The sequence below is a fragment of the Bombina bombina genome, chromosome 3 (genome assembly GCF_027579735.1).
Source record: "Bombina bombina isolate aBomBom1 chromosome 3, aBomBom1.pri, whole genome shotgun sequence".
Classification (NCBI taxonomy): Eukaryota; Metazoa; Chordata; class Amphibia; order Anura; family Bombinatoridae; genus Bombina; species Bombina bombina.
Genome location: NC_069501.1, coordinates 831419691 through 831431163, shown reverse-complemented (window position 1 = coordinate 831431163; position 11473 = coordinate 831419691). Strand labels below are relative to the sequence as shown.

Sequence of the window (11473 nt, the reverse complement as noted above, 5' to 3'; positions counted from 1 at the left end):
ACTGTTCTAGAAAAGTTTTGTAACTCTATAAAAGGAGTAAATGTTCATTACGTTATATAATTGTACATATGAGTTAATATGTATAGACTTCACTTGAGTTGCACTCAAACATTCTTCAATAAAAATATATTAAAAAAAAAATTGTATTCGCTACCTAAATCATGAAATAATTTTTTTGGGTTTCATGTCTATTTAAGTTTGTTAAAAATATTTAAAGAAACATTGAAACTGCATGAGATTTTGGGACCCCTTATCCAAAACACAAACTTATAGGTAGCAAAAAGGGTAAAAAAATAAATAAATAATAAGATTGCTTCCAGAAAAGAAAAGTGGGGAAAAATAAATAAATATATAAACAATACTTTATTAATGTATATCTAGAACTTTATTAATATGCACAATTCGATTAAAATAAGCTATTTAAAACATAAAATAAAAAATAAATCAATATTTATCACATAAAAGAGCTTAACACATCTTTATACTTAAAAAATAAATTATTTTTTTCTTCAGTTATTTTAACAGCATTAACATAACAAATATAGACTGCAATTAAAATGTTCGGATGTTTTTCCAGCACTAAACTATAAAAAGTAAAATGTATAGGGATATATTATAAAATGTAACAGTTTTGTAAAAAATATGTTATGTTTACCATTATTTAAGAATTACTTTTCTACTATTTGTCTGTAAAATGGATTTCTTAATCTAAAACATTAAGGTTAAAAACATTTATTACAATAAATATTGATTTTCATTTTGGAGTTTTCCTAGTTTCAATGAATCAAGCACCCACAACTCAGAGACTATTTTAAATTTTTTGGTAAAAGTTCTTCTTAAGGCTTTCATTTCATCTATACGAGAATGATCTTCACCAACAAGTACATGTGATATTCCTTCCTTAAGGCTACTTACTACTGTAGCTCCATGAAATCGAAGCTCCAAAGCCCTAACATCAAGTCTTGAAGTATGTATTTTAGTATTTGGATCATTAATGCTTGTAAAACTGTCCACATATATCATACATTGACGGAAAATGCTATAAGAAGAATCATCCCATGAGTAGCGCTGCTCCAAATCAGCAATCATGTCTAGTGGTACTTTCTCTTGAATGCTAGACATTCTATTAAAAACATCTTTTAACTGGTGTTCATTAGTATCCGTAAAATAACTGTCCCCATAGCAGTCATATTCACAAGCAAAATGTTCTCTGGTGGAAGGACACATATGTATCATATGGTGAGGTTGCCATGGAACAAAGGTTTTGTTTTCAAAGCATTCTAGTAGCCATTCTGCTTTAACAACATCATGCTTATTTGCGGCAATAAGGTTTTTAACTCTAACATTTTGAGACCCTGCAATAACACAATATGTATCTTCTCCAGGATTTTGAACCACTACTCCACCACATATTGCTATTTTGCCCTCCAGATCAGATTTGGTATACTCATTTGTTCCACTCATAACACAAAACTCAACATCTTCAAACATGGTGGACTCTACATGTATATTAGTAAGATCAGGTGCTTTTAGATGTGAAATAATTCCAATTACTTTTTTAACCTTGGGAGCAGTTTTACGTTTCTTTTCCTGTGGTTCATCGTCAACATCCAAGTGTTTGGAAGCCAGTTTGCCAGATGCTTTCTCTCTAAATTGCTCCAAGTCATCAAGGGTCATACATTCATACCACCCCTTGTCTTCTCTTATTTTTTCAATTCTAGGGAAACGTAAGGTACAGCCAGTTTTGTACATATCACTGGAAACAATTTCTGCTGCCTTAATTTGTACAATAACAGAGTTACAGGGTTGAATCCAGACTTCAGGTTTCTCTACACCACAAAGAATACTGACAGGTGGATCTCTTTTCCGATATGGCTTCCAGTGGGGCGCAAGCTTGATACCAAGGTCATACAACTCCTTCATTGTGTATCCAGAGCCAACACGACAGACTGAATGAAAGAAATATGGTTTTTCCCCTGGAGAGGGAGTTTCTGCAACAGCACATAAAAAGTGTGACATCATTCCACCTCGCGAACCAGTTCCCCAGTACCCTCCAATAATCAGAAGGTCAAGCTCATCCATTAAACCATTTACATATTCAGGTTTGATTTTTAACCATCCTTCACCACGTTTATCTGGCTTATAGATGGACATAGGGTCTTTAACCATAATCCCTTCTTCTCGTTTATCTATAGCTTCATTTAGTGCATCAACAACATTCTTTTTTGTGCTTGCTTCCATTTTTTCCACTATTTGAATTCTTCCTGGAACTGGGATAAATAATTCATGCAATATTTCATATCTTTTCCTGAGTGTTTCATGTGCTAATTTTTGATCATTAAACATTAATACATCAAACACACAAAAACATGTTTGCAGCTCTGAGTCATCTACCATTCTCTTTATATCAAATTTGTTTCCTTTTTGCATGAAGGTTTTAGTGCTTTGATTATATGCCATCATTTCCCCATCTAGAATGCAGTTTTGAACATTAGTTATAAACACATTATGAACAAATGGAGTCAAGGATCCTTCAAGGGGAGATGCTCCAAACTGTTGAGTGTATTCAAATCCATTGCGAGAGAAATACTTATAAACGTCCCCATCTTTATGCATCTGCATTCTCTCACCATCAAGTTTTGTTTCAATATAAAAACTCTGGTGGTTCATTTGCTTTTCAATATGTTGAATATTAGCAATTGCAGCAAGCATTGGTTTAAAAGCAGAAAACAGTGAGATAGAAACATCACTGAGACAGACTGAAGGGTCATGTAGTTGTAGGCAAACTTTCTCTAGATCAGTTGTGACATTGTGCAACTCTGCAGCATCTGGGTGAAAGATGGAAAAAACAGTCTGTTGGCTAAATCCAAGCTTCATGTCCTTTATAATCATTCTGATGAGCCATTTTTGTTCTAAAGCTGTAGTATTTGTAATCAAGTGAAGGAGACTTTTCTCAATCAATTCTTTCTTTCTTGCTGCATTGTTATTAGCGATAGAGTCTAAGTGATCATTTACATCCTGTATGGACAAGTTTCCTTGTTTTGGGCATCTGGACCTAAGCACAAAGTAAGCAATTGCGGCAAAATCTCCAGCATCACTGTTAGAACTGGTAGGTGTCCTATAATTTAAAAGTTTTAATGCATCTTTGCCTTCTTTGGGTAACCCCAGAACTTTAATATAAAGTTTAGCAAGCATAGTTTCTTTGATTCCATAAGCCATTCTTTCTCTTTCCAGTTGTGGAAGAATAAGGCGCATTGCTGGGTAAAAAGAGTCTGTAGTTTTAAGTTGCTTTTTATGAAGAGCTTCATGAAAATTCCTCCAGGAATCAACAAACTGTTTAAATATTTTTGCTTTTTCTTGTCTGTTCTTTGATTTTTGTATTTTTTCTAAAGTACAACATAAATCAGCAAACGGTACTTTTGAAGCCACTGTTCTTTGGACCACAGAATTAGAGGAAACTGTTCCAGACATCTTCTGTAATTATCTAAAACAGAATACCAACATTAATTAAAGTCACTGATTTTAGCAACTATAGGTTAAGTTTAAACAGTAAAAACACAGAACTAAACTAATTATAGCCCAAAATAATCTAATAAAAAAACTTCAGTATTAAGAAATAGATACCAAAAAGTTTCCTTTTACTTGAAAATAAGTAATTTATACATTTTTTTTTAAATTTACAGATTTGGTTGAATGAGAGGAATATTCTTCAGTAGACAAAATTCTGAAGCAACTTGCTGTTAAGTCCACAAAAAAAAAATATAAAACAAAAACTTACCATAGTACAGAAGGGTCACTTCATATGAAATCAAGATTTTTTTTTTATTTTTTTTTTTAAATTTGCCTTACCATTCTTGATTTTTCTGAAAATTGGGTAGTGACTTCTAATACTCTTTTTGAGCAAACCCTTTATTTTTAGATTTTTAAAAAAAGATTTCTTGCGAGATCTAGGTAATTACTTATTGCAAGGGTAGCATAAAATCACCTTTTCAGGGCATTTTTTGGATTAGCCATATTTTTTTTTCTATAACAATTATACAGCTCCACGTGGTGTCTTTGGAAAATACATTACCTATTCTTTATACTATTGTGATCTGTGATTTATTGAGCCTTTTTAAAACTCTATGGCTCTCTAAATGCTCTCTAAATATGACTAAGCAAACCTCCATTTTCTACATATTTATGCTTTCAAAATTCAATGAAGGATTGCTAGCAACAACTTTATTTTCCTGGGGTGCTCTCCCATGGTAAGCATACTGGGAAGAAAAATCAGCTTGTTACTCTCCATCTATGAGTGTTAAAAAAAAAAAAATCATTCAATTTGAAATTTTGTTTTTTTTAGAACCAAATATGTCAATATGGGACCAAATTTTAAAAATCCAAAATATATTGAACTAGGTAGCTCTTTATATTCCGTTTTAAGGGGAAAATAAATTGCGTTGTTACATCAAGTGGAACAAAAGTTACAGGGCTTAGAAATATATTCCAGCCCATCAGGATGAGGTCAAGAACCCTCACAGAGATTTAGCCCCTCCCACCTCCTCTCCAGTTTACATATAGCCTAGCAGAGAAGAAAAAAAAAAAGGTAGGAAAGACAGAAAGCAGGGTTACAAGGTGCAAATGAGAACTGTCACCAATATATAAACATTGGGGGCTATGGACTCTCAACAGCCCGAAGGAAATACATTTATTGGCAAGTATAAATTTTGTTTTCATTCTTAGCTGATGAGAGTCCATAGCTTCAAAACATGTGGGATACAGTAAGCATCCTTGAATGCCAGGAAGTAGATACTTATCTCAAAGAGTGAGCTGTTACGCTTTTCAGTGGCGGATTTACCGCAACCAAGTATGCCTTATAAATAATCTGCTTGAGCCAGGATGCCAAGGCCACCGCCGTAGTTTGCCTAAAATCTTTAGTAGACTGAATATAGAACTTTAAAACTCTGACATCTATTTCCTAATTAATATTTTCTGAAGACACCACCTTCGGAAGAAAATCATATTTGGTCCACAGGAGGAAATTGACCTTCCAGGACAACAGTTTAAAGTCTTAAATTGCATAAGTACCATAGGAGAACCTTGCAGAACAGAGAGAAATAAATTAAATTTCCAAGAAGAAGAAATTGGCCTAACAGGACAAATTCTCAACAGAGCTTGAACAAAAGTTTAAACATCTTAGCTAACTTTTTGTGAAATAAAAGTTAATTTGATAACTGACCCTTTAGAGAACTAGTCGATAGGCCCTTATCTAGTCCATCCTGAAGGAACTGAATTATTCTGGGAATTTTAAAGGATTTCCAAGAAATAAACCTCAAGAAGCCCAAAGAAAGTAAGCTTTCCAGATTAATTATTTGCTTAACTGGTTAATTGCATGAAGCAAAGTATAGATATCAGAGTCAGAGAAACCCCTGATCTTGAGGTTTAAAACATTTTACCTTTATGCCATTAAATTCAGAAAACAGATCTGGTTGAAACAAAGGTTCAAGAGATAGAAGATCCTTCCTTAGGGGTAGAGTCCATGTAGGAAGTGAATTAGGTCCACATAAGTTCTGCAGGCCCACACCAAAGCTATGAGAATTACTAAAGCTGAATCCTGTTTGATTCTTGCATTGACTCTTGAACGAACAAATTGGGAAAACAGGAACGCTAAATGAAATATTTAAAAGCAAACTAAGGCATCTATCATAAAGCTTTGGGGTCTGTATATCTGGCACAATATGCTTGAAGCTGTGATTAAGCTTGTACACCATTAGATCTTTACATGGTAGAACCCAATTTAGAATAAGCTGGTCGAATATGTCTTGATGAAGAACCCATTACCCTGACTGAACAGATTAAAGTAGTGTGCTTCCCAACTGTTTACTCCTTGAATATGAAGTCGATAGAGAACAGCTTCCCTTCTTTACTTATAACAGAGAGAAATACAATTCTTGCATGGTGAGGGAGATTTGAGTCCCCCCCCCCCCCCTTAATAATTGATTTAAGCAACCGCTGTAAAGATGTCTGGTCAGAAATGGAGATGGCTGGGACTTGACTGATAATCAACCATGGCCTGAAGAGCCCTAAGAAATGCAGAGCTCTAGAATATTGAGTGGCAATTTAGCCTCCAGAGGGAACCAAATTTCTTGCATCCCTCAAGACCTCCAAATTGTCCCCCGGCTTAGCAAGCACTGAAAAGAAAAAGGATGCATAATTGCTATAGAGCAAGGAAACAAAATACATTTGAGATACTTTAAGGAGAATAGGAAACTGGTAAGACACCGTAAAAAAGCTGCCTGAGCATTAGGGCGTACCTTCCACATTTGCTAGTAAGTGAAATACAAAGCATAGCACCTTATCATACCAGCACCTGAGTATGAGTCTGTTATTTCTGGTTTGCAGCCTCTGCTCTTGTTCAGCACATGGCGGAAATTGCATCACATACGTTTTGTATAACAAAAAATATGTTAAAACACGCAAATAAAAGATAACTGTAAAGAGGAAAACAGGATACGCAGATCTAATCAAACTCTAGATTCCTTTAACACTAGGCTTTGCATAGATAGTGTGTATATAGATTAGCAATGCGTGTTGATCCAAGTACTAAAATATTTTCATAGATCCATGTTTGTGTAGCTGAATATACAGTTTAGTATTGAAGATAAATGAAATTAGCATGGTCTGTCAAAAACAGACCCTATACTACTGACAATAATGAGATTAGTCAAAGTACATGATATTGAGGTCAGTAGTAACTGTACTACAAAGTATACAAAAAAGTACATGTAAAGTATCTCTGTTGTGTAACAGAAAAATTATAGAAAAATAAAATAAAATGCTGAGGTTGAAACATTTGAACTGTAATACAAAACTATATAATTAAATTTAAAACATGTCTGCATAATGATTACATTTGTATATACACACACACATATATATATATATATATATATATATATATATATATATATATATATATATATATATATATATATATATATATATATATATAATCCAGAGGGTGCACTCGCCGTATATCAAAATGTATTAATGAAAAAACAGAATTTATGTTTACCTGATAAATTACTTTCTCCAACGGTGTGTCCGGTCCACGGCGTCATCCTTACTTGTGGGATATTCTCTTCCCCAACAGGAAATGGCAAAGAGCCCAGCAAAGCTGGTCACATGATCCCTCCTAGGCTCCGCCTACCCCAGTCATTCGACCGACGTTAAGGAGGAATATTTGCATAGGAGAAACCATATGGTACCGTGGTGACTGTAGTTAAAGAAAATAAATTATCAGACCTGATTAAAAAAACCAGGGCGGGCCGTGGACCGGACACACCGTTGGAGAAAGTAATTTATCAGGTAAACATAAATTCTGTTTTCTCCAACATAGGTGTGTCCGGTCCACGGCGTCATCCTTACTTGTGGGAACCAATACCAAAGCTTTAGGACACGGATGAAGGGAGGGAGCAAATCAGGTCACCTAAATGGAAGGCACCACGGCTTGCAAAACCTTTCTCCCAAAAATAGCCTCAGAAGAAGCAAAAGTATCAAACTTGTAAAATTTGGTAAAAGTGTGCAGTGAAGACCAAGTCGCTGCCCTACATATCTGATCAACAGAAGCCTCGTTCTTGAAGGCCCATGTGGAAGCCACAGCCCTAGTGGAATGAGCTGTGATTCTTTCGGGAGGCTGCCGTCCGGCAGTCTCGTAAGCCAATCTGATGATGCTTTTAATCCAAAAAGAGAGAGAGGTAGAAGTTGCTTTTTGACCTCTCCTTTTACCGGAATAAACAACAAACAAGGAAGATGTTTGTCTAAAATTCTTTGTAGCATCTAAATAGAATTTTAGAGCGCGAACAACATCCAAATTGTGCAACAAACGTTCCTTCTTTGAAACTGGTTTCGGACACAGAGAAGGTACGATAATCTCCTGGTTAATGTTTTTGTTAGAAACAACTTTTGGAAGAAAACCAGGTTTAGTACGTAAAACCACCTTATCTGCATGGAACACCAGATAAGGAGGAGAACACTGCAGAGCAGATAATTCTGAAACTCTTCTAGCAGAAGAAATTGCAACTAAAAACAAAACTTTCCAAGATAATAACTTAATATCAACGGAATGCAAGGGTTCAAACGGAACCCCCTGAAGAACTGAAAGAACTAAATTGAGACTCCAAGGAGGAGTCAAAGGTTTGTAAACAGGCTTAATTCTAACCAGAGCCTGAACAAAGGCTTGAACATCTGGCACAGCGGCCAGCTTTTTGTGAAGTAACACAGACAAGGCAGAAATCTGTCCCTTCAGGGAACTTGCAGATAATCCTTTTTCCAATCCTTCTTGAAGGAAGGATAGAATCCTAGGAATCTTAACCTTGTCCCAAGGGAATCCTTTAGATTCACACCAACAGATATATTTTTTCCAAATTTTGTGGTAAATCTTTCTAGTTACAGGCTTTCTGGCCTGAACAAGAGTATCGATAACAGAATCTGAGAATCCTCGCTTCGATAAGATCAAGCGTTCAATCTCCAAGCAGTCAGCTGGAGTGAAACCAGATTCGGATGTTCGAACGGACCCTGAACAAGAAGGTCTCGTCTCAAAGGTAGCTTCCAAGGAGGAGCCGATGACATATTCACCAGATCTGCGTACCAAGTCCTGCGTGGCCACGCAGGAGCTATCAAGATCACCGACGCCCTCTCCTGATTGATCCTGGCTACCAGCCTGGGGATGAGAGGAAACGGCGGGAACACATAAGCTAGTTTGAAGGTCCAAGGTGCTACTAGTGCATCCACTAGAGCCGCCTTGGGATCCCTGGATCTGGACCCGTAGCAAGGAACTTTGAAGTTCTGACGAGAGGCCATCAGATCCATGTCTGGAATGCCCCACAGCTGAGTGACTTGGGCAAAGATTTCCGGATGGAGTTCCCACTCCCCCGGATGCAATGTCTGACGACTCAGAAAATCCGCTTCCCAATTTTCCACTCCTGGGATGTGGATAGCAGACAGGTGGCAGGAGTGAGACTCCGCCCATAGAATGATTTTGGTCACTTCTTCCATCGCCAGGGAACTCCTTGTTCCCCCCTGATGGTTGATGTACGCAACAGTTGTCATGTTGTCTGATTGAAACCGTATGAACTTGGCCCTCGCTAGCTGAGGCCAAGCCTTGAGAGCATTGAATATCGCTCTCAGTTCCAGAATATTTATCGGTAGAAGAGATTCTTCCCGAGACCAAAGACCCTGAGCTTTCAGGGATCCCCAGACCGCGCCCCAGCCCATCAGACTGGCGTCGGTCGTGACAATGACCCACTCTGGTCTGCGGAATGTCATCCCTCGTGACAGGTTGTCCAGGGACAGCCACCAACGGAGTGAGTCTCTGGTCCTCTGATTTACTTGTATCTTCGGAGACAAGTCTGTATAGTCCCCATTCCACTGACTGAGCATGCACAGTTGTAATGGTCTTAGATGAATGCGTGCAAAAGGAACTATGTCCATTGCCGCTACCATCTACCCGATCACTTCCATGCACTGAGCTATGGAAGGAAGAGGAACGGAATGAAGTATCCGACAAGAGTCTAGAAGTTTTGTTTTTCTGGCCTCTGTCAGAAAAATCCTCATTTCTAAGGAGTCTATTATTGTTCCCAAGAAGGGAACCCTTGTTGACGGAGATAGAGAACTCTTTTCCACGTTCACTTTCCATCCGTGAGATCTGAGAAAGGCCAGGACAATGTCCGTGTGAGCCTTTGCTTGAGGAAGGGACGACGCTTGAATCAGAATGTCGTCCAAGTAAGGTACTACTGCAATGCCCCTTGGTCTTAGCACAGCTAGAAGGGACCCTAGTACCTTTGTGAAAATCCTTGGAGCAGTGGCTAATCCGAAAGGAAGCGCCACGAACTGGTAATGTTTGTCCAGGAATGCGAACCTCAGGAACCGATGATGTTCCTTGTGGATAGGAATATGTAGATACGCATCCTTTAAATCCACCGTGGTCATGAATTGACCTTCCTGGATGGAAGGAAGAATAGTTCGAATGGTTTCCATCTTGAACGATGGAACCTTGAGAAACTTGTTTAAGATCTTGAGATCTAAGATTGGTCTGAACGTTCCCTCTTTTTTGGGAACTATAAACAGATTGGAGTAGAACCCCATCCCTTGTTCTCTTAATGGAACGGGATGAATCACTCCCATTTTTAACAGGTCTTCTACACAATGTAAGAATGCCTGTCTTTTTATGTGGTCTGAAGACAACTGAGATCTGTGGAACCTCCCCCTTGGGGGAAGTCCCTTGAATTCCAGAAGATAACCTTGGGAGACTATTTCTAGCGCCCAAGGATCCAGAACATCTCTTGCCCAAGCCTGAGCGAAGAGAGAGAGTCTGCCCCCCACCAGATCCGGTCCCGGATCGGGGGCCAACATTTCATGCTGTCTTGGTAGCAGTGGCAGGTTTCTTGGCCTGCTTTCCCTTGTTCCAGCCTTGCATTGGTCTCCAAGCTGGCTTGGCTTGAGAAGTATTACCCTCTTGCTTAGAGGACGTAGCACTTTGGGCTGGTCCGTTTCTACGAAAGGGACGAAAATTAGGTTTATTTTTTGCCTTGAAAGGCCGATCCTGAGGAAGGGCGTGGCCCTTACCCCCAGTGATATCCGAGATAATCTCTTTCAAGTCAGGGCCAAACAGCGTTTTCCCCTTGAAAGGAATGTTAAGTAACTTGTTCTTGGAAGACGCATCAGCCGACCAAGATTTCAACCAAAGCGCTCTGCGCGCCACAATAGCAAACCCAGAATTCTTAGCCGCTAACCTAGCCAATTGCAAAGTGGCGTCTAGGGTGAAAGAATTAGCCAATTTGAGAGCATTGATTCTGTCCATAATCTCCTCATAAGGAGGAGAATCACTGTCGACCGCCTTTATCAGCTCATCGAACCAGAAACATGCGGCTGTAGCGACAGGGACAATGCATGAAATTGGTTGTAGAAGGTAACCCTGCTGAACAAACATCTTTTTAAGCAAACCTTCTAATTTTTTATCCATAGGATCTTTGAAAGCACAACTATCCTCTATGGGTATAGTGGTGCGTTTGTTTAAAGTGGAAACCGCTCCCTCGACCTTGGGGACTGTCTGCCATAAGTCCTTTCTGGGGTCGACCATAGGAAACAATTTTTTAAATATGGGGGGAGGGACGAAAGGAATACCGGGCCTTTCCCATTCTTTATTAACAATGTCCGCCACCCGCTTGGGTATAGGAAAAGCTTCTGGGAGCCCCGGCACCTCTAGGAACTTGTCCATTTTACATAGTTTCTCTGGGATGACCAACTTGTCACAATCATCCAGAGTGGATAATACCTCCTTAAGCAGAATGCGGAGATGTTCCAACTTAAATTTAAATGCAATCACATCAGGTTCAGCTTGTTGAGAAATGTTCCCTGAATCAGTAATTTCTCCCTCAGACAAAACCTCCCTGGCCCCATCAGACTGAGTTAGGGGCCCTTCAGAAATATTAAT

At 38.5% G+C, this 11473-nt stretch overlaps 1 protein-coding gene across 1 annotated transcript in view; it reads right to left on the bottom strand.

Moving 5' to 3' along the window:
* Positions 1-362: 362 nt before the first annotated feature.
* LIG4 (DNA ligase 4) overlaps positions 363-11473 on the bottom strand; it is a 55781-nt gene continuing 44670 nt past the window's right edge. Inside the window, exon 2 of the mRNA XM_053707789.1 lies at positions 363-3484. Coding sequence (XP_053563764.1) covers positions 736-3471 — 2736 coding nt within the window. The 5' untranslated portion in view covers positions 3472-3484 and the 3' untranslated portion in view covers positions 363-735. The remainder of the gene's footprint in view (positions 3485-11473) is intronic.